This window comes from Saccostrea echinata, unplaced genomic scaffold (genome assembly GCF_033153115.1).
Source record: "Saccostrea echinata isolate AGI-Se365-2 ecotype Australia unplaced genomic scaffold, CSIRO_AGI_Sech_v1 ptg000006l, whole genome shotgun sequence".
Lineage (NCBI taxonomy): Eukaryota > Metazoa > Mollusca > Bivalvia > Ostreida > Ostreidae > Saccostrea > Saccostrea echinata.
The window spans coordinates 14,810,174-14,834,061 of record NW_026889755.1 but is presented as its reverse complement, the minus strand read 5'-3'; the positions used below and the strand labels follow the sequence as shown (position 1 = coordinate 14,834,061).

The 23,888-nt window shown below is 30.9% G+C and overlaps 1 protein-coding gene across 2 annotated transcripts in view; it reads right to left on the bottom strand.

Annotated features, from left to right (window-relative positions):
- The window catches only part of LOC133180271 (chitin synthase-like), a 33,919-nt gene extending 16,714 nt beyond the window's left edge, over positions 1-17,205 (bottom strand). The window contains exon 1 of one of the 2 annotated variants that reach the window (XM_061314813.1): positions 17,055-17,205. In XM_061314813.1, coding sequence (XP_061170797.1) covers positions 17,055-17,205 — 151 coding nt within the window. Of the gene's footprint in view, positions 1-5,144; positions 5,239-17,054 lie in introns of those variants that run through there. The other variant, XM_061314814.1, reaches the window with a different exon arrangement.
- Between the last annotated feature and the right edge of the window lie 6,683 nt (positions 17,206-23,888).

The following is a 23,888-nucleotide window of genomic DNA, read 5'->3' as shown; positions in this document are numbered from 1 at the left end:
TGCTATGTAATGTTTTCAATCTCACAACTGGTAAGCTATGGCGTCTCACCGCTCAACTATGACGTCAAGCCTATGACACTGTGTTAAGAATAGACAGAGGCAAAGGGAAAATCAAAAAAAAAAAAATGTAATAAACAGAAAATTCAATGTTTTGTAGATGAATATGGAATTTATTTCACTCGTGAGACAGGATTTTTTGATATTTTCACTCGTGCTTTGCACTCGTGAAAATATCAAAAAATCCTGTCTCACGAGTGAAATAAATTCCATATTCATCTACAAAACATTGAATATCCTCTATGTATACAGCAAATCGTCTCCCGGGAAAATATTCATTATATGGTAAAATTTCCAAGGATAGGTTTACTATACTAGTAGAAAGTATTTATTCCTAGAAGAAAACTTTACTATATAGTATTTATTCCTAGAGAGAAGGTTTATTATATAATATTTATTTCTAGAGGGAAGGTTCACTTTATAGTATTTATTGCTAGAGAGGAAGGTTTACTAAAATACTATATAGTATAAAATATCCCTAAAGGGTAGGTTCACTATATAGTATTTATTCTTAGAGGGGAAGGTCTACTATATAGTATTTATTCCTAGAGGGATGTTTTACGATATAGTTTTTATTCCTAAAGGGAAGTTTTACCATATAGTTTTTATTCCTAGAGGGAAGGTGTACTCTATAGTATTTATTCCTAGAGGGAAGGTTTACTATATAGTATTTATTCCTAAAGGTAAGGTTTACTAAATTACTAATTAGAATTTATTCCTAGAGGGATGGTTCACTATACAGTATTTATTCCTAGAGGGGAAGATTTACTATATAGTATTTATTCCTAGAGGGAATATTTATAGCATTTATTCCTGGAGGTAAAGTTAACTTTATAGTTTTTATTCCTAGAGGGAAGGTTTACTATAAAGTATTTATTCCTAGAGGGTTGGTTCACTACATAATATTTATTCCTAGAGGGACGGTTTACTAATATATTTATTATTCATTCCTAAAGGGAAGGTCTACTATATAGCTTATTCACTGTATTTCTAGAGGGTAGATTCATTATATAGTATTTATTTCTTAAGGGAATGTTTGCTTTATAGTTTTTATTCCTAGAGGGAAGGTTAACTATATAATATTTATTCCTATTGGGAATATTTATAGCATTTATTCCTAGAGGAATATTTATTTATAGTTTTTATTCTTAGAGGGAAGGTTTACTAAACATTTTTTATCCCTAGAGAGAAGGTTTACTATATAGCATATATACTGTAATTCTAGAGGGTATATTCATTATATAGTATTTATTTCTCAAGGAATGTTTACTTTATAGGTTTAATTCCTAGAGGGAAGGTTTACTATATAATATTTTTCCTATAGGGAATATTATAGCATTTAATCCGAGAGGGAAGGTTTACTATGCAGTTTTTATTCTTAGAAGGAAGCTTTACTAAACAGTGTTTTTTTTTTTTTGAAAGAGGGAGGTTTTCAAAATATATTATTTATTCCTAGATGGGAAGGTATACTATATAGTTTTTATTCCTAGAGGGAAGCTTTACTAAACAGTATTTATTCCTAGATGAAAGGTTTCCTATATAGTTTTTATTCCTAGATGGAATGTCTGCTATATAGTTTTTATTCCTAGAGGGAAGCTTTACTAAACAGAATTTTTTTTCCAAGAGGGAAGGTTTTCAAAATATATTATTTATTCCTAGAGGAAAGGTATACTATATAGTTTTTATTCCAAGAGGGAAGGTTTACTAAACAGTTTTTATTCCTAGAGGGAAGGTACGTTTACTATATAGTTTTTATTCCTAGAGGGAAGGTTTACTAAACAGTATTTTTTCATATAGGGAAGGTTTACTATATAGATTTTATTCCTAGGTGGAAGGTTCACTATATAGTTTTTTATTCTTAGAGGAAATGTTCACTAAACAGTATTTATTCCAAGATGGAAGGTTTACTATATAGTTTTTATTCCTAGAGGGAAGGTTTACAAAACAGTATTTATTCCTATAGGGAAGGTTTACTATAAAGTATTTATTCCTAGAGGGAATGTTTACTATATATCTTTTATTCCTAGAGGGAATGTTTACTACATGTATACATGTATAGCAAACATTCAGGGAGGAACCCCTAAATGATATTGCGATAAAAACGTATAGTTGCTTTTACATAAAGGATACTTTATGAACACAACAATGATTCATTTATGCTCGCCTATACGTCGGTTGAATTTTATAAAGTTATTTAAAAGGACTTTGTCAGTGACCTGCTATTTTTGCCAAAATATGTTAAAGTTTCACATCAATATGTTATTATATTTACCTGCGCTTCAGGGTATGTTTTAAGAGATGAATTTAATTTTTGAGAATTCATGTTTTGAGGACATGAACAACGACGCTTCACGACGGCATATTTCATGAAGAGCGGTTGCGCTTTATGATCAATATGCAGGCGTGAAGCGTTGTAGTTCATGTACCTCATGAATTCTCAAAAATCAAATTCATATCTTATATTTACATTATTTTTCTGATGATTTGCCACATATTTTTGTCATTAAACGATCATTGTTGGAAAAAAAAAGTTTGCACTATTTTTTTTACTTCAATGACATCACAATGGAATTATTCTTACTCATCAAACGGTAGTTCATGAGAACATCAACTTTTTCTAATTTACAAAGAATCTTAAGGAAAAATATTTGGAAATGTAAATATTTGGGTATGACATCGATATTTGATCTTTTATTAAGAATTAAAGCAAACATAAGATCATTGAAATCTGTGAAAACTTGCAGATAATTCATATTGTAACCTAGATCTACCTTTCCTGCATGTTCCCACGTTCTTCAATGATAATCATTGGCGATTACATAAATATTTTGTCTTGAAGAAAACTATCGATGTTTTTAGGATTCGCTTATAATGCGGACGCAGAGTTCTGAACCAAAATTTACTTCTCTAAAATTCGACTAAAAGGTAAGTATGACTAAGAGAAAATTCGTAGATATTCTTCGTAGCATCATAATTTGCTTTACATTGAAACTTTATGAAATATATATTCTGAATTTCATCTATTCAATCACCCAGCGAAGAAATATAGGACACATTCAGCATAAGAAACTACCTAGTAATCAATTACCAAAAAATAGATGTCTAAATCTAATTCATAAGTCACTTTTTGAAGGATGCATTATTAATGGCATTATCAATGGAAATTTATTCAAAGGTTCAGAAGTTGAAGCTTCTTGGAAATTATTCTACTGAAAGACACACCTTAACACTCATTTTCCATAATTAATACATGTACATGTAGGTCGTTTACATCACCAGAAACCATATATTAGGTCTATAATTTAAGCGTATGCCCCGAACAGCTGTGTTCTCCTGACAAAGTTTTAGACCATTTGAAGCCCTGGGACAGAAATCAAAATATGACACCATATTGTATATCTGCAACATTGTCAAATTACCAAAAAATGTTACCTTTGAAGAATCACACACATTTACTTTTAACCGTATCCTCAACAGTATTTATTTATTCGATCCTTTCATGCTCATGCGTTGGGTTTACTTTTGCAATTTCGTCACATCCCTTTGTAAATTTTTGGGATTTCCTACATGGAAAGAAAATTAAGTTTTCTACCCTTTTCCAGCTTCATTGGCTTCAGCAAGATATGATTAATTGAAATGTTATATAATAATATAATACCACAAAAGATTACATATTTAAATGAAGTTTAGTAAACTTCAGAACTCTTCAGAATTATATATATATATATATATATATATATATATATATATATATATATATATATATATATATATATATATATATATATATATATATATATATATATATATATATATATATATATATATATATATATATATATATTTTACAAAATATGGATATTTCAAGGTAACACTTTAATCTAACCTGAACTTTCCTTGTGCTCTCAAGATAAGCGAGAAGAGATACTCAATCATTTGACGTGTAAATATTATTTTAACTGTATTGATTCTGCCTATACATTTCATTATGTCATTTCAAATTCTTCTTGCTAAGGGACAAGGAATCTAATCTTTTGCATATCTTAGTCAGAAATGTGACTGATACTTGATCTTTTTTGATAAGAATACAGGTGTTGGTAAGAGTCCTCTCAGAGCTCCCCCTTTTAATCATTCATTGTCAGAAAAGAGGCAAACATAAGATTCCAAATCCAGATTTTTTTTTAAAGCTAGCTAAAGCTTGTTCTCGAAAATTCGTTTGACAGTCGAATATGGTTAAAGGCAAAGTTGTTCAATAGTAATGTCCCATAGTAAAGAACCTCATTCATGCAACCCCCAACTCATTCCGTTTAATTTACAAACCTTGGAAAGAATTTGGAAATAAACCTTGAAAGTTGCGGGTCCTTCGGATGAGACCTTAAAAACTGATGTCCCATGTCACGACAGGCGTTGGCACGATAAAGATCCCTCACTGCTCAATGGCCCTGAGTGCCTAGTAAAGGTCTAAATTTGAAGCCATTCACCGGTATATAGTGACGTCTCTATATGAGTGGAAAAATTTCAAATGGGACGTAAAACAACATACATACAATCAATCAAATTTTAAGTAACAGAAATGATGTCTGCAATGATTTTGCGTTATCAAATTCTAAACAAATAGAAACGATAGACTTATGACTCCCTTTTACCCGTAAAAGGTTTCTCAGAAAAAGTGAGTAACTTGTTTTCTAGCTTGAAAGGAAGGGTATTGCCAAATATTTCTTCCTGCTCTGAGAGATTTGTACAGACAGTAATTGGTCATTTTCACAGGCACGGAAGTTGATGGGAAAAGGTCTGAGGACATTTCAATTGTAATTTTGAGACTGTCTCTGAGTAATTATTTTGGATCAATTTGTAAACTATACATGTTTTATTACTAAACGCTTCAAAATTCTCGAGGGTTAAAAACATATCTTTGTTTAAGATAGGGATAATTTAAAGTTTTCCTTTTAACATTTTACAATTAGCTCACTATTATGAAAAACCACTGTCAAACCCTTCCATTTCAGGATAAACCTGCCCTACGCAACCAAAAATCACGCAAAAGTAAGTAGCATTAGTTAAAGTCATAAAAATATTCATGTACTTACCTCACACATCAAACGTTGTTTTATCGCTGTTTATTATATAGCCCATATTAGGAAATACCGAGTTAAATTTCTCGTTGAGGGAAAGGTACTCAAATACAAAATGTGAATTTATAACATTGTTCGTTATACTCTCGTTTTCCTATCTAGATCAATGATATATAAATAAAACAGCACAGAAAGATAAACAGATTATTCTTTTATCTATCTGCATGTCGTCGAACAATAGTGATAGCAAATCTTTATCAGTTTAGTGTCTAAATATGAAAACGACAGTGTCCTACACCACATGTCATTTATTTGTATAGGTTGCAATTGGACGTTGTTCCTATTTATTTTATTGAAAAGCGACAAATTCTTAGCGCAAGTTTGTAAATTCTCATATTGCAGGAAAAATATGTTAATACACAGAATGTATGTTATATTATATTTTATCAATAATTCGAAAAAAAGATACTACATGTATTAAAAACCGGGTAATTTTTTTTAATATTTCCCAAGAAGGATCTTCAAATTTTAATCAAATTGATAGGTGATATTTACGACTCAATTTTATCTGTAAATTTAAAGTGTTAACACTTACTGGAAGCGATATCATACAAATCACATTTCCTATAACATTTCTTGTATGTATAGGAATCCTTATATGAAAAAAAAAAAAACAAAATGTCATTTTCAAAGGTCATGATATTACTATAAGTATTTCTATATTCAGACAAAAAGATTTTTTTAAAAGAAAGACATTACTACATAGAGAGTATATAGAGAGTGGATTTTCAAAAGCTTTTCAAAGATTTTGCGAGGAAGTAATTGAACCAAATTACTTCAGCAAATATGGACAGTTTATCAATTTTACGGAAACATTATTCATATAAGCCATTCCATCGGTCACGGTAGTCTAGTGGTAGGATGTTCACTTCGTGATCGAGGCCCCGGTTCGATTCTAGTTCGCCGCGCCGCTTCAAACCTATTACGTAAACATAGCTAGTGACTGTTCCTATGCCAAGCGCCTCAAATTGGAAGTGAAAGTAACGGGTCTGCTGGACGAGGCATTAAAATCCAAGTTTCCATGTCATGGTAACCGTCTGCATGCACATCAAAGAACCCTCGCTGCTCAGTGGCCCTGGATGCCGGGTCTATATTTGAAGACCTTCGGGCATACGGAGACGTCTCTATATGAGTGAAAAATTCTCGAATGGGACGTTAAACAACAGACAATCAATCATAAGCCATCGCGAAAGGTCATGAAACGTTCCATTAACCCTTTTTGCGGTAAATTACTAAATTTTGAAAAATATATTAATTTATTAAATACCGACAAATTCCGAAGGCTACTAAGATACTTATTCTGCACATAAAAAAATAATTGTCAATAAATATCAAATATAATTTATGAAATAGTTTGGTATTTCACTCAGGTGGGATACAGGAACTCTTTGGTCTACTTTTAGTGAAATCAATAACTTTTATCTAGAAGTATTCACTTTCAAGATATTTAAAACAGACTAGTTTTGGAAGATATGTCAGCATATAATGTTGATGTATTACACTTTCGATAATACAAATATGTCCAGACTTGTGTAATTAATGCAAGCTATAGAATTTTCTCCATTGACTGCCTCCCACAAATAGACGAAAAGCAAAGTCACAGCACTTCAAATTTTTCGTGATCAAATATTTGTCCCCTTTTTGGTATGCATATGTTGGTCAAAAAATAGTTAGGTTCCTACAATTGAATACTGATAAAAAAAAAAAAAAAGGACATGAAATACAATCCGATGACAGGTATTTGTGTCTGTTCATACTTCATACCTGCTTTATCACCCTACCGTTTTTTATCTTTTGAGATAAACTTGAAGTAATGAAAACCACGAGAACGAAATTCTTTCATTAAAGTTTGTAACTGCATTATTTTTCTACCATAGAAAACAATCATGAATGGACTTAACCCCTTAAGCATAAGAAAAAAACTTACCGAACGCACACTGGCCCCTAGAAAATGTAAAAGGTAAAGATCACAAAAGAGGTATTCATTATGTTTTATGTACTGAGGTATAGGTAGGGTGGGTTTGATTCCATTCCAATCATGGCCTCCATGGGCCGTTTATAGTGGTGGCCCCGCCACCGTTAAATTCCGTAGAACCAGTTAAAAATTAAACACCATAGTACCGCCACACTTAGATCGTCATCAATCAGGAACATAGAGTTTATTTATCTCAAAAATGAACCTCTAAATTATGTGCCATTTTTCAATTTCTTATACTTAACCATTATGATTTACACTAACTAGTGCTCGATGTTAGGCTTGCACAATCAATTATTCTAGATCATCGCTGGACTTAACTCATGATTGAAGAGACAATGAAAGCAAATCAAAAGAAAGAACAGTAGTCAGCAAAATAACCGCATCATGTACAATGTAAGTGATTGCAGTATGATTATCTTGGAAGGTCACCTGTTGTGTTTTCAGATGACTTGCATGTATGTTTAAAATATTTATATATATCCAAGTAGTAGAAATGATGCTCATTTTTCCTTTAAAGAGTTTTCGTTATCTGCTGAGATATCATTATTTATCACAAATAATTCCATCGGGCAAACATGTAACCATTTTGCGTGCAAGTGCACGGACTATTCTGTTATCCAGTTGCAAGTGTTCATATCATTTTAGAACATTAATTAACTTCAGTTCGATACATAACATTTATGGGTTACATGTTGGTTTTTTTTAACTTTCTTTATTTTCTTTATGAAATGAAAGTACACTGTTTCAAGGGGATAAATCATAACGCGTTCAAAAGGATCGAAATAAACAAACTTGTAAGTTAGGCAGGCACAGGGTAAGGTTTTTCCACTGAATCAAAACGTTTCGACGTTTGGATTTAAAACGCTCTCAACATGAAACCAAAAGACACGTTTCTATTTAATAAAGATTTTAAACATTTAGGAATAAAACATATATAACTTACATAATCATTGAGCCAAAATGATTTCCAAATTTCTTGAAATCAATATTTCATGTGTACCCTCTGTGGGCTGAAACCAAGGGTTCACTTAATAGGAAAATATCGGGACATAGATTTCAAATTAACAACGAGGGCTAGCAGCTTCTATACAAGCATTTCAATTTATCTTATCATTCTATTTTTTTATGAAAGTTGTTGTTCTAGAAAAAAAAATACCATCAAACTAATAGCCCATCGTTAAGAACAACTTTCCGTAGGCAACGAGAAGAATATTGGATTAGGAAACCAGGCACTGATTTTTCAATGTTTGCAATGACAATGACGATAGCGTTCTTTCAAGTCCACAGTGTAGCAATGTGAATGTGATGAGACTTGATTTTTAACAATATACATAGACTTAAGCGAAAGCATGGACATCGGTCTTTCAATATTCTTACTACATACATACACAATGTCTCTTTTGATTCACTATTACCTTATGTAAATAAACAATTAATTCTCCATCTCATCACATCCGCACCAAACTTTGTTCTATCCCTGTAAAAGATTTACTGCAAACCAACTTTTATTCGCTTGGGAGATATATTCGTGAGTTTCGCAACCTACTTTAAGTCGCGAATAGTTATCGCCGCGAACCATTTATTTTGCTTTGTATTTGTAGAGAATTTTTCCTCAGTCGCGAAAATTAATTGTCGCGGATTGATTTCAAACTGACAATTCGCGAATAAAAGATGATTAATAGTTGGTTTACAGGAAATAGACCACTTGTAAAGGCCAAAGAAAGTTCGAACTTGGATTCTTCAACACCATACTACAGGCTGGGTTCTTACTAATCACAAGCTTTTCAATTGCCACGTTTTATTGAAGAGAAGGCTGGTCCTTAAACCTAAAATTTGCCACAAAAGGACCAGTCTTGTTGAAGTCCACACTTTGTATTTCTTACAAATATTAATCGACTTGTGCTATCAAACTTTTTAATCACTAAAAAAGTTAAAAGTGCCTAGATATCGAACATCTGAAACATAATCCTCCTTCGTGTTCATGTTCTTCTTTATAGTGAACCCCCATCTTTCAAGTGGCGTCAGAGTTTTATTAGTACCATGAATTCTTTCGGAGATTATGCCAGACGATAGGTCAAATATAAAGAAGACCGTGACACATTGTCCGAATGAATTAAAAGTATAAGATGGATGTTGAAATCTTGCGTTAAACAATTGAGGTGCAATATGAAAACCATCTATCCTTCTGTCTTCGAGAAATCAGAAGTCAAAAAGAAGAATTAGACTATCTAAATTGTATTTAGAGGAATTTGGATTTGAGGATACAAGTGGTAATCCAACTTAAACCCATAGCTCCCATTCTCAGGAGGAAATCCTTCAAAGTCAAGTCAGTTTTAAATATTTTAATAAACCCAACAACCAAATTGAATTTGAATTCATATACCTATACTGGATTCAAAAACTACATAACAATCCTTACAAACAAAAATACACAGCGGGTTCTAGTAATTGCTCTACCAAGCCACTTTCTTTACTCCTCACAAAAATATTAACAGCAGTGAGGGAGAAACTTCAGGAGTACTGTACAGAAACATATTTGAGAGGTGTCGTTAATCAGATGTGGATACTTAAAAACTCCAAGGTACTTTTAGGAAATTTGAAATCACATTTGTTTTCCAAAATCAATAACATGAAAACGTACGACTTTTCAACACTTTATACAACCATTCCCTACGATAAACATGATAAATGTATGAGCAGGCTTTTGAAATAAATATGGCTTTAAGTTTCTTAGCTTGAAACAAAACAAGACATTTAGAGCATACTATTAGATAAGCATATTCGTTCCTCCATTATGGCAGTAAAATATCTTATTGCAAGGACGTGCATGCACCTGAGCTGAATTTTGATTGATTAATACTAAAATGACTGTATCTTTCTTATTTATATATAAATTCTTTGAAATTAATATTTGACACATACATGTAAGTATAAATAGTAAGACACTATAAGATTGATTGATTGATTGTATTTTGTTTAACGTCCCTCTCGAGAATTTTTCACTCATATGGAGACGCCACCACTTGCCGGTGGAGAGCTGCAAATTTGTCCTATACTCAGCTCGGCACTTACGGCCATTGAGCAGTGAGGGATCTTTTCGTGCCAGCACCTACTGCGACACGGGACCTCGGTTTATACGGTCTCATCCGAAGGACCGTTCTCCACGTCCCACAGTGGGATTCGAACCCGCGACGTAAGGATCAACTCCTTACTTCGCAACTCTAGAGCAGACGCTCTAACCACTGCGCCATGCTGGCGACCACTAAAAGAAGATATATGTGAGAATTTTTAAGCCTCTTTTTAAGCACGGAACAAGTGCTGAAATCTGATAAGCTAATGCTCATACAACTTCACCATTAATATGGTCGTTTTCAGATAAAATACTCTGTAAGATAATACTTAAAAGCGGTCAATAAATCATCAACTGTCCACTATGTCTTGATTAAATTCTTGTCTTTTTTCCAGTCCAGTCTACAATTCATCAGTCGTTTTTGGAGCCGTCACTTGACTTTTTGTTGTTTTCTTTTTTCTTTTCTTTTTTTTTTACAAAGTCAATTGGGAAAACAGAAAAGTTACCAATAAAGAACTTTTGCACAACTTATTGAAAGTTTTGTCAAAATTAGATTTAATTTGGCATGTTCAAGAGCTAAAACGTTCAGTTGAAAAATTAAAACAGAATTATTTATTTCTAGGAGATCTGAAGTAAGCTAGGAATGTCTCGAACAAGGTATTGTCACCTATCTCTGAATAAAACCGAAACTTTGACATCTATTTTGTAAAGATCCAGTTTTTAAATCATAAGTTGGAATACCTTCAAGTTGTTTTTATTTCTGTAGGCATATTTCCGTGTTTCACTTGATAACAGTAAAGCGTGTGTTGCTACAGGCTTTGTTGAAAAACGGATGACATCTACATTTAGCATTGTCTTTATTTTTTATACAAGAATTTATTGAATTTCAAATGAAACTGGAAAAAGTTCAGTGATTGGAAAGATATGAATTTCTTTGTAAGACTTTCACTTCACAGAACCAACTTAAAAAAACTCTATCAAATGTTTCATGACTTTGATTATTTTTCATTACATAGTTGCAGAGCTTAAACTTAAGAAAATAAAAAAAATGTCTTTTAACATCATTTGGTTGTTGCAGAGATTAAACGTAAGAAAATAAAAATGTTTTTAAAATATTAGTTGCAGAGATAAAACTTAAGAAATTTCAGTTGGATACCGGCAGATTGGAACAGGATACTTTCAATATCGTTTACAATATCGTTAGACCGTCACGGTAGCTCAGTCGGTAGAGCGCTCCCTCCATGATCGGAAGGAGGTCGTGTGTTCGAATCATGATTACGACTGACGTAAGTCGATAAAAAAAAAAAGGGTAGTAACTGTTCCTTCGCCAAGCGTCGGTACATCGCAGTGAAAGTTGCGGGTCGGTCTTTCGGATGAGACCTTAAAAACCGAGGCCCCATGTCACGGTAGGCAGTTGCACGATAAAGAACCCTCACTGCTCAATGGCCCTGAATACCGAGTAAATGTCTTAATTTGAAGCCCTTCACCGGTATATGGTGACGTCTCTCTATGAGTGAAAAACTCTCGAACGGGACGTAAAACAACACACATTCAATCAACGATCAATATTGTTAATATTCGACAAAACATCCAAATACTAGCAATGTGGTTTCATCATTTTTCCCCTTGAACACCAATAATTGTTGTTTTAGTAGTTGAGATAGACCACGAAATTACTTGATTAACGACTAAAGAGATTACGATGAGGAAGCTATCCAAGCATTAAGAAATATTTTTGTCAAAACCACGGAAGTTGATCCTATGACAATTAATGAAACCACATTAAATTATGAGAAGTTGAGTGATTAATGATGTTAAAAAGAGGGTTTCTGGAGTTTGGGAGAATAAATGTTTAATTTCAATAGGCATGGGTACTTTGAATTACTCTCTCGACTTTCGAGAGAGCAATCAGATAGAGGCTTGATTTTTTTCAATATTACAAGGTGGGTTTTTTTTTGGTTAATGAATACTTAAAGAACAAGCTATGTAAAGTGTCTTTAATGTAGATTTTATTCAATCACAAACTACGCAAACTACGTGTATTACGGTTTTACTGTTTCATCTTTTTTTAGGCATCTTCAATTTCTAACAAGGAGAGCAGCATTTGCTCTTTTTAGTCTAAATAAATAAATAAATTGAAGTATAAATAATAAATTGAAGTCATACTTTGTGTCAATAAAGGAATCCATATTTCAACTAATACCATCATACTTATATGTTAATATGATGCATGATGATTAAATATTTGTGAAAGTATATAAAAGTGTATAAATTTACTCTTTCTAATTGTAGAAAATAGTAAACAATCATAACTATGCCTTATAAATTAGTCGGACTGTCTTACAAAGGTTAGAAAGTAAAGCAATATTTTTTTTAAAGAATTTCGCCCACCACAAGTAGAAAGTAGCAAACAATCATAAATATTACCATACCAATGGGGACTTGATCATGGCACATATACCTTTAGCTAATAAATAAATGTATGACTTACGCTTTAATTTTTAAAAAAAAAAAAATGCAAATAATCACAAAAAATGTTTGATTTACCGCCACAATTCACATAAAAATCGCAAACAATAATAAATTTCATCTGTTGTATTACTGCTCCCACAATTGACAGAAAATTGCAAACAATTATAAATTTTACTTGACGTCATTCACAGATGACTATATCATGCAAATAGGAACTTGATTCTTGATACATTCACCTTGAAGCAATAAATAATGTCCAGAATGGAAAAAAAAAGTTTTAAAACACTATATAGCATAGAGAGCACAACTTTTTTTCTTAAAAACTGTTGGCGTCTATTCCAAATACACCCATTTATAAATCTCAATAAAACTTCTGCCAAACCCACGCAAGTAAAGGTCAATTCAGTACCTATATGTCTTTGAATGGATTTCGAAGGTCAAATGGATTTTATTTACAAGAAATGTCAAGTAATAATCATAGCAGGAGCTAGTCATACACCTGGCACACCTGTCTAGGTATTCTGTGAATAGAGGAAGTCCACATACTTTAGTGATTATATACCTAAAACAGAACGGGGAGATTTATTGTGATTATTTGTTCGTTGCTGATTTTTTTTTTTTGTTGTTGTTTTTTTTTTGTTGTTGTTGTTGTTTTTGTTTTTTTGTTTTTTTTTTTTGGTTTGTTTGTTTGTTCTTGTTTTTTTTTTTTTTTTTTGTTTTTGTTTTTTTGTTTTTTTTTTTTTGTTTCACAGGAATGGAATTTTTTTTTCGTTTTTCATCTAATTGGGAAATAATCTGAACATAGACATCGAACCATGTTGGTAATACTAACTTAAGTTTGAGATATATTTCCCCAGTTTTCTACAACAATGTTCTTTTGGGAAACTTAATAATATAGTAAAATAAAGCTACATGTATTTTATCAAAATGCATAGGTGGGAATGATGAAGAAAAAAATATTTTTAAAATTTGTATGTAAAGAATGCGCAAACTTGAAGAATTTAAAATTAATTTGAATAATGCTGTTCTCTTCACATGTATATTGCAACATTTAAATAGTATTTATTTATTGTCCTTATTTGTTAAACCTGTTTTGTTGAAATCATCCTTGTTTAACTTTTCATATATACAATCCAATTTCAAATGATATTTACAAAAGGATGAATAATAATATTCTTCTTTTCTCTTATAATTTCTACCAGTTTTCATTTTAGAGGCCTTCCAAATTTTTCCAAAATTACTTTTTCACTTCATTGATAAATTTTGAAAAGCGTATTTTTTAACATTAAAATCTAACTTAAAATTCATTGGAATATTTGTTGTATATATTATTTTAAAATCTGTATCCAACAAATTCAACAACAGTTATTTCAATTACTTGAGCAATTAACTGCGATTGTTATGGGTCTTTTGACACATATCTGAAATTCACAATTTTGCACACACACAAAAAAATTACTCGTTCTGTCATATATATATATATATATATATATATATATATATATATATATATATATATATATATATATATATATAAGGAATATCAATGAGTACCCGGTTAACCGGGTACTCGTTCGAACGTCCGAGCATCGAATATTAAAATCGGTACTCGGTTTCTCGGATGTATAAATATTTTTTCATTTTCAAAGTGCATATATTTATTAAAAACTTATCAAAAATTGATTTTTAAATATGCACTGTCCTTTTCTGTACAGTAATTAGCGTCACCTTCACCAGTTAATACCCGTTATCGCCTGTCGCTGTGTACATGCATATACAGTAATTACCGTAACCAGTCACACCGTACACATGTTCTCATGCACCTCTTGTGACCCTAATTTTTGGATGCATGGCTTTATTTATATGTTTTCAATGAACATCGTTTAATTATGATCTATTAATTATCCTTAGATTATTTAATTAGCATACGGTAGCGAAATCGGATATACGTAGAAATACCGCTACCAATTCAAAAGTGAAGAAATATTTAAAAATAACCAAAGATTTTTTTTTTTTAAATGTTGAAAGCAAGCCGTGCATAGTAAATTTTGCATACACGGGGGAAAACCCATATATTTAAAGAAACACTGTCTAGTTTTTTTGGGTGTGCCAGAACATCAACGGCAGTTAGAAACGTGGGATAATTAATGCATGACGGGTGAAATTGTAAATACTAGTATCAAGAACTAAACTACTTAACTTTCAGAGTTATCACAAAGAAAACATTTGGAAATGTAAATAATATTTAAACGACTCGCGATCACGAGACAAGACTCTTTCACTAGTCTAATCATTACAAACGTTGATCAAAATGTCTTCCTAAACAACTGTAAAGCATGAATTTTGCAATAATTGTGTGTTTGTTTAAGCACCACAAAGTCGTTTTCGTTGGGCTCGATGTTTATATACATGCATTTTAAACGGAAGAAAACATCGACGGGGTAAACAGGTCTCAATAAAACCAACAAACTTTTACATGTATACACATTTTTTTCGAGTACCCGGGTACTCGATCGGAAAATCGTCCGAGTAACCGATTATCAAATATTGACCGATTTGACATCCCTATATATATATATATATATATATATATATATATATATATATATATATATATATATATATATATATATATATATATATATATATATATATATATATATATATATATATATTTGTAAAGAAAGTCTACTGACCTGTAAAGATCTACCCTTCATCTGCATATTATTTATAGATATATTCAATTAATGATACTTAGTGTATGTTGATTTCCACCATTTGCATATTATATGCACAAAGTTTCCTTTTCTTATAATATTTGAAAATGGTTGAATAAGAACTTATTGCCCAAGGGGGAAAAAGACTTAAACTTTTAACAAAAATATAATTTTCCTACGATAGAATGATTGAAGTAGTTATAAACTTGCTATCCTTGTAAAGTTGTTATTTAAGCTTCTCTAGATTATACCTGTTGAGTCTTTCTTCTAAAACTATTAATGTTTTTAAATTAGTCTTTCAACATTGAAAACTTCATAACTGAAAATTACGTAAAAAACAAAAGGATCAAGTAAAATTTATAATTTTTCCCTATTGTCAATCAATATGAACCATATTTTAGCAAGATTTTACCTGCAGAAAGGTATGTCGTAAAACCTTATTTTGGCACTTAACTTACGACAACTATTATATCCGTTTGTATATTTCCTACAAAAACGCAACAAAGAATATCAACATCGAATTCTTTGCTTTTTGTTTTCTTATCTTCATTTCTTTGAGCTTTAACAATAATTGTTGAAGAAACTGGGACTTGTGACCCCAATTTTACTTATTCGATTTAATTTTTCTTGTTATCTTTTTATAGACTTATATAAAAAAAAAATTGTGTCATGTATATTAAAAAAAATAATTTTCAACCATGGAAATTGTAATATACGTTTGATTTCAATAAATATGTCTTATAAATAAAAGTGTTGAAATACGTTATGGCTTAAATAAATTAAGGGTAAAAAATCAGTTTAAACACTCAATGATAAAGATCAAGTAAAACAATACTACACATGTATGTATGTTTAACTTCAAAGATGCAGCTATGTCTGTTCTTTAAAGACACTTGCTACAAGCAAAAAATTGGATGCATGGATTGGTGTATATTTAAGGACTAATTTCACTTTTAAATTATGCAGATATCAAATTCCTTAAATATAGAATATAGAATTGTAGATTTTCTATGATGTTCGAAATTCTCAAAGTTTGTCATTGTCCTTATATATCTATAGAATTTTTTTATCACTTTATTTGACATAATTGAGAAGTTTTTGAAAAAGAAAATAAAACTTTTCGTGCCTACTAAACTTATTCATTTTACGTATATAAACATATATTTATTATCTTTATTTTCATACATTTTTGAAAAGAAAAGGTTTGTTTGTAGCAAGTGGCCTTATTGAAGAAGCAAAAAGAATTTAAGGACAAATGATAAAAATAACTTTCGTCATGTTTATATAAGTAAAATGAATACAGTATGTTTATCCACACGGATTTTAATTTTTCATTTAAAACTTCACCATAATGTCCTATATAGTAATTTTAAAAAAAATGTCTAAATTTATTAGGACGACTGCAGAGAGATAGAAATTTGAACATGATAGTTTAAAATTTCTTAATATTTCAGAATTTTGATATCTGCATCATTTTCAACCAAAATAGGTCCAAAATATTTGTACCACTCCAGGCATACATTTTTTTTTTACATGTATTTGTATCATGTGTCTTTAAGTTAAAATGATACCGTGTAAGGTTAGGAAGATTGTGCTCTCATTACTCTCACTAAAATCAGCAACATTACCTGGAGCGAATGATTTGAAGAAATTCTGTGAACTGTTGTATCCGAGAGGCCTTCTTGGTGCTATCCCTGGAATAGAAGAGAGGGATCCAGCAGGCGAGCTATAACAACTATCTGAACAATGGGTCATCTCTACGTGTCTTCCTAGGTACATGTCTTTGTGCATCTCTACAGAATCGACATATTGTAAGGATACATTTATACTGCTATTCCAAATGCTATAAATTTTCCAGAAGTTGGGGGTGTGTACGAAGCCATATCTCTTCCAAGGGTAATATTTTTAATGTTACGTCAGAACCTTCTTATGGCAAGTGTTAAAAGGTTATCTTGAATGCTTGTTTTTTTTTTTTTTAAATAAAGAAGAGGGGAGTTCTTTATTTTAATAAAATTTCTTATCATTTTCTTATTTCGGATTATTAATCGCGTTTGGTTCTTCATCGAAAATGCTTGTTGTTCCCAATATTACATAATGTCTCACAAATAATTGCACTTCAGAACACTATCTGCATGCCCCGGATTGATCACATTGTTAAGGAAGTTCTTTCCTAACAAAAGTTAACAGATTGAAAAGGGAAAGGAAAAACTAACATCATTTAAATAATAGACTGTGATTTTCCTCGTATTTCTTCATAAATGTGGATTTGATAAATAAAACAAGGTGGAACAAGGCGAAGAGTTGGAATCAAATATGGAGATAACGAACAGTATTCAAGCTCAAAGTGCATTAAAACAATACAAATCGGGAGCAGAGCACACATGGACCTCCAAAAACAGTAGGTGGGATCAGGTGCCACGGAGAAGTGAGCATCCCCTGTCGACCGGTCACACCTAAAGTAGTACAATTTTGTAAAGTTTGACTAGATTGAAACTTATCCCCCATTTTATACGTTATGTTTCCCCAAACCAAATTATATATCAGACCACAACTAATGCATGCGAAAATTTGTGCATTCAAAATGCATGCAGTTGCAAGAAAATTGGCTCAAAATCTTTGATATGGTATAGAATAGTTTTTTCAAGATTTGACAATATTTGACGAAGTATTGTAAGTAGATTTTTTAAAAAAAATTATAGTTAGGCAACAGCGAAATATTGCTGAAAAGTATACACATGTGAATTTTGCTTCTGTATTTTAAGTACTTTAAGTACCATGAAAAACTTAAGAAAATATTCAGTACAGTAGACTCTTTAGTGCATGTAACTCCATGACTAAGTGTTCTATCATTAGACTCTGAGTACATCTATTTCAGAATCACCAGATAAAACCTTGGTCCAATGCATCCAAGATCTAACAATTGCCTTCCTTAATTTATCTTCCCTTTTTTAAAAATCAAATGAATCTAAAGTGATCAAATGTTTTAGAATCACTAAGGATCAATCAATAGAACAATAGGTAAGGCCTACAGGTAGAGTATACTAGTAATCTGGATTTTTCTTTTATGAACAATGTAATTGGAAAGGTTCTAGATGATTACTTTTTCATATAAATAGCTCAACAATAAAAGTTGAAATGACTTAACAGAAAAACCTGTTCGTATCGTGTTGTGCGTTTTACCTCTTTAACCCCCCTGGGCAGGATGTTCTTACATGCACAATTTTTTTCCTTTTTAAAAATGTTGCCTTGAAGTCTACCTTAATAAACTAAACTTTTCTTTGAACAGCTATGCCTTTTCTAAAGAGAACATCTTAACCAAAAACTCTGAAAATGAGTCCTAATTTGACAGAAAGTATGTTAAAATCTTTTATTAAAAAAACAATGACTTGAGAATTTGCTCACTTTTTAAAGCCTTTTTAAAGGTATTAACATGATCTTAATTATAAGTTTTTGTCTGGTTCTGTTAAACTAACCCCATAAGTATATCAGAATATGTGGTCATTGCTGTTCACTTATACATGTACATGTACCAGTGAAAATTGAATCTTTATATTGTCAATTTATAGGTAAATTATGACCATACATAAAGATGACCCATGTAATTGTATATGTCATATTTTCTTTCAGCAATAAACATGAAATCTCAATTTTAAAACAAATTTAAATTTAGGTTTTACCTGGCCGAAATAACATCGGGTATATGAAATTGTATTATCTTTAAAGAGGCCAATTAATAGATGATGAAATTGGGTACATTTATGACTGACAAATGAATTAAGGACAGATGATAGGAACAAAGATATATAGATGATTGGATTGATGTATTATTTTGGACCTATTTTGGTTGTAAATGATGCAAATATCAAATTTCTAAAATATCAAGAAATTGTAACTTTTCTATGATGCTCAAAATTTTACTTTTCTAAAATCACCCTTATAAATCTATACAACTTTTTATCACTTTACAGGACATTATTGTGAAACTTTAAATGAAAAATAAAAATCTGTTCGGTGTTACCTATTCATTTTACTTATATAAACATGACGTAAGATGTTATTTTCATGACTTTTGGGGGAAAAAGGTTGATTGCATCACGTCCTTAACGAATAAGGCGAGTCCCTTTACTTTGTTTCAAATATAGGCCCAGTGATTCCATTTTGATTTGTATTTTAGTTTTATTTAACCACCAAAAGCAGATTTTCATACTCAGCTCGGTAACGTTCAGTCAATTGAAAGATAGATTTAACATTTGTCGTCTTTTCAGTCGAAAGCGTATAGTAAACTAGTGATTTCTTTAATTATATTTATGTATTTTTGTATTTAAAATTAATATATCTGAACTTCGTTGATAACATTTCGTTCCAGTAGTGCATAGATTATTTAAGTAACGGATGTATGCCAAATCTGAAAAAAAAAAACTGTTAGACTAGCTGTTCGGATCGAAACAATCTGAAAATAAATATCTGGAAGAGGTTGATAATTAAGCAACAGAAAAGAGCTAGGTTCACAAACTCCATAAAATGGCCCTGTCCATATACCAAATAACTGACCAATTCCCATTATCCCATTTCAAACATCAATAAGTACTTTCATTTCTTTTATTAGAAAAAAAAGTTTCCTTTTGGAGTCCAGGTATTGAAAAACAGACTTTTTAAAATTGTAAAGTTCATGAATTTTTAAGAAATTGGGTGTATTTGAGCACCATCAGCAAAGGATTAAAATATGAACCCACCCCGCGATCCAAAAAATAAAACATAGATTATAAGCAGTACTTTCATTATATAATTCAACATTTTAGATCAAAGGTTCGGGTCTATACACAATGTAAAAAAAAAAAAAAAAAAAAAAAAAAAAAAAAAAAAAAAAAAACTTAAATTTTTGGCCATTTTTTAAGAAACTTTTAGGATTTTATCAATTTAAGGATAATGACGAAAATCATGGAATCATAATACTTGAACTAGCAAGAGGATTAGGTCATTTTAATAGATAATGCAGTCACCAAGGGCCCAAGTGAAATGAAATGTATTTTCAACTAAAACGGAGCATTTTTGATATTTCAGAAATTCACAGGGCCAAAAAAGGTCCTAAGTAAAACAATAGAAAAATTCACATCAATTTGATAATATGCTTTCACGAATACTGCTTTGTATTATTGGATCATGAGAAATTTTAGACAATTTAAAAAAACAAAAGAATGACGTCAAAGCGTAATTATTTCTTAATCGAGCGTGTTTGTAAACAACGTTTTTGTGAATTTTTTTTTTATCGAAAGAATTGCATATAAGTAACAAAAAGTAATAACAATTTAAAGATAGGTGAAATTACTGGAAACCCCTGTTTTAGCATCGAGTGAAACTTGTTTTTTATTTGATTCATACCTGAATTGTATCTATGTAAAAAGAGTTCTTGTCATAGTCACACGGCACTGGTTTGTTTCCATGAAGAACAAAATCTGGATTTTTTTTAGATTTTATTATGTTCAGATTCTGAACCCAAACTTTGGCTCAGAAGGAAAAATACACTTCTGTCTCATTTAGTTCTATCTGAGGCTTAAGTTGTTTAGCAAAAAAAAAAAGCCCAATTATATATGCGTGATGTATTTAAATATGTGTTGTATGAAAATTTCCGAAAGAAATCTTTCTTTTTATCAGACCTAGAAATGTATAGCATATTTTTTAAACACAGTCAAGATTAATTAGTCGCAGTCCAAAATACGCGAAAGAATGAAACACACCACTCCAAGTTGGTCTGATATTGAGTAATGATGGCTCTTGACCTCTCAATATTAATCCTAGCATTGGCATAAAAAACTCAAATATGTTTTCAAATAAAGATTTAACTTCCGCCTTGAAGATATGCTTATCAGAAACAGTTTTTATCTTCAAAGACAATTTTTCACCATGCAATTTTTCTACCGCGCGATTTGATAATTTGAAACTGCTTTTCCTATAGCGCAAATTGATTGACTGTAATTAAATCATTTTAAAGTTTTATAGTATAATATTTTTTTTAATGTGATAAATCATCTATGCCGAAGTTTAATCGATTTTTTATGTGACAGAACTACGATAAATGTTGAGTCAATAATTCCACTATATATACATGTACCTAGAGCTGAAGTATAATCAAATTTTTATGTGATAAAACTTAGATAAATTTCAGTCAATTATTCAAGAATATATCTTCAAATTTCAAATATTGAAATTACATGAATACAAAGACTGTGCATCTTTGAAATTCAGATAAAGAAAATTAATTTCTTAAACAAAAATGCATCTTTACTTAATTGAAAAATTCTTGTACTTGAAAGGTTGAGATACAATTATTCGCAGAAACAAAACAAAGACATAATTACCAAACTTCCGTTTTCAAAACTTCTGTTTCGATTCCTGACTGGGAAAAAATACAAATTTTATCGATATCGACACTCTTTAAAAACTTTTATTAAACTTTAAAAACTTTTTTTTAAAAGTCTATAGAAGCATGTGTAATGCAGGTAAATCGCGATCTTTGCCTGGCCCAGCTCATTTCTTCGATCATATAGATCGATATTCATTCTTTTGTTGTCAGGTTTATTTATTTATCTTTTTTCAATTTGCCTTTTTTGACTTTAAAGAATGTCTAAAACTACTATTTAATACTCTGATTAAAAATTAGAAGTATGAAATATGCAAGTAAATAATCTGTTCAATAATCCATTTAAAGTGTTTTGTACATTATTTGACAGTAATTTTTTTTATGTTCCTGACTTTTTCTATAATCACCATGCACAGTGTATTAGAACGGTAGCTCCTACTTTAATAATATATTTTGAAGCTTTAAAGGGTGCTCAATTTTGAAAGCTTTGAAAAATAACTCTCTAAATTATGGCATGTCAAACGTTGCAATATTCAGTCCTCAATTTGTATTGTATAATTTTTCATTTGTATTGAACATTTTTTTTATTTGTATTCTTTTATCTTCCATTTATTGTATATTTTATCATTTTTATTGTGTAATTTTTCATTTGTATATTTTTGTATTTGTATTGTATAATTTTCCATTTGTATTGTATAATTTTCTAGTGGCACTCTAGGACTTACGTGTCATAGTGTTCAAAATATATACGTTAAAAGATTTGGAATCTTAATCGATAAAATTTAGAAAGTACAATGCATGCACGTCACTGTGACCTACTTCAATACCATAAAATACATTAACCGTTTGATGATTTTGGGCATCTTTGTATCGAAGATATTTAGCTTTAAAAAAATGAAAATGAATCATGATTAAATTAAATTTTATAATGATTTACTTTCAAAACTTTTAAGACTTCAAGGTGTGTCAAATAAAAAGTAGGCAAAGGTTATCTATTGTTTTGTATTTGACACACCTTGAAGTCTTTAAATCCATCGTCTGACAAAGTTTGAGAATCCTAAGCTTCATAGTGTCAAAATATGCTTCTAAAACAATTTGACAACTAAAAGCTGCAAAATTCAAAAAGAAGTTCACTTTGACATACTTTGAGTCAACATATTTCAAGGCAAAAGGATGCACCAATGATAAAGATTTGACAATCCTAGGCCTCTTTAGTATTCAAGGTAAAAGACTTTGACAACAAATAAAGATTTAATTCAAAGAGAAGGTCACTGTCACCTACTTTTTGGTCGACACACTCCAAGAACCCAAGATGCATCAACTGACAAAGTTTGGTGATTATAAGCCTCTTATTACCCAAAATATTTGGAAAAAACATTGAAATTCCAAGTTCTGACAAAGTTGGATGATTCTAAGCCTCTTATTATAAGATATATAATATTTAGATATACATGTAGGCATGAAATTCAGCAAGTAGGTCACTGTGACCTATTTTTTGGTTGACATACTCAGATGACATAAGATGAATCAACTGACAACGTTTGATGATTCTAAGCTTCTTAGAATCCGAAATATTTATATATTGACATGAAATTCCAAAAGTAGGTCACTGTTACCTACTTTTTGGTTTACATACTCAGAGGTCTTAAGATGCATCAAAGGACACATTTTTGATTATCCAACGCTTCACAGTGTCCAAAATATGCATCTAAAACAATTTGAAAATGAAAATCTGCAATTCAACGAGAGGCCCATGGGCCACAATGCCCACCTGTGTAACTTTAGTCCTGCTTTTTCTTGAGATTTTAAAGAGATTTTTATATTCCCTTGAAAAATTGTGACCCCATATAATTGCCCCACCAAAACTCTTAGGGGGTATCTGTATCTACACACCATGAGGATGCTTTAGTATCATTATGACTAACATGGCTTTGCAGTTAGGGGGATAAAAATATTCTTTTCCTGTATACATGCATTATTTCAAATTTGATCCTGAGTTTAGCAAACCCTAACCCGGGATCCAAAATTAAAAAAAATTAAATTCACACAACAGGGGAATGTTTGAAGAGAAGATGGGCGTACTTGGCGAGTGATCTGTAGGAAT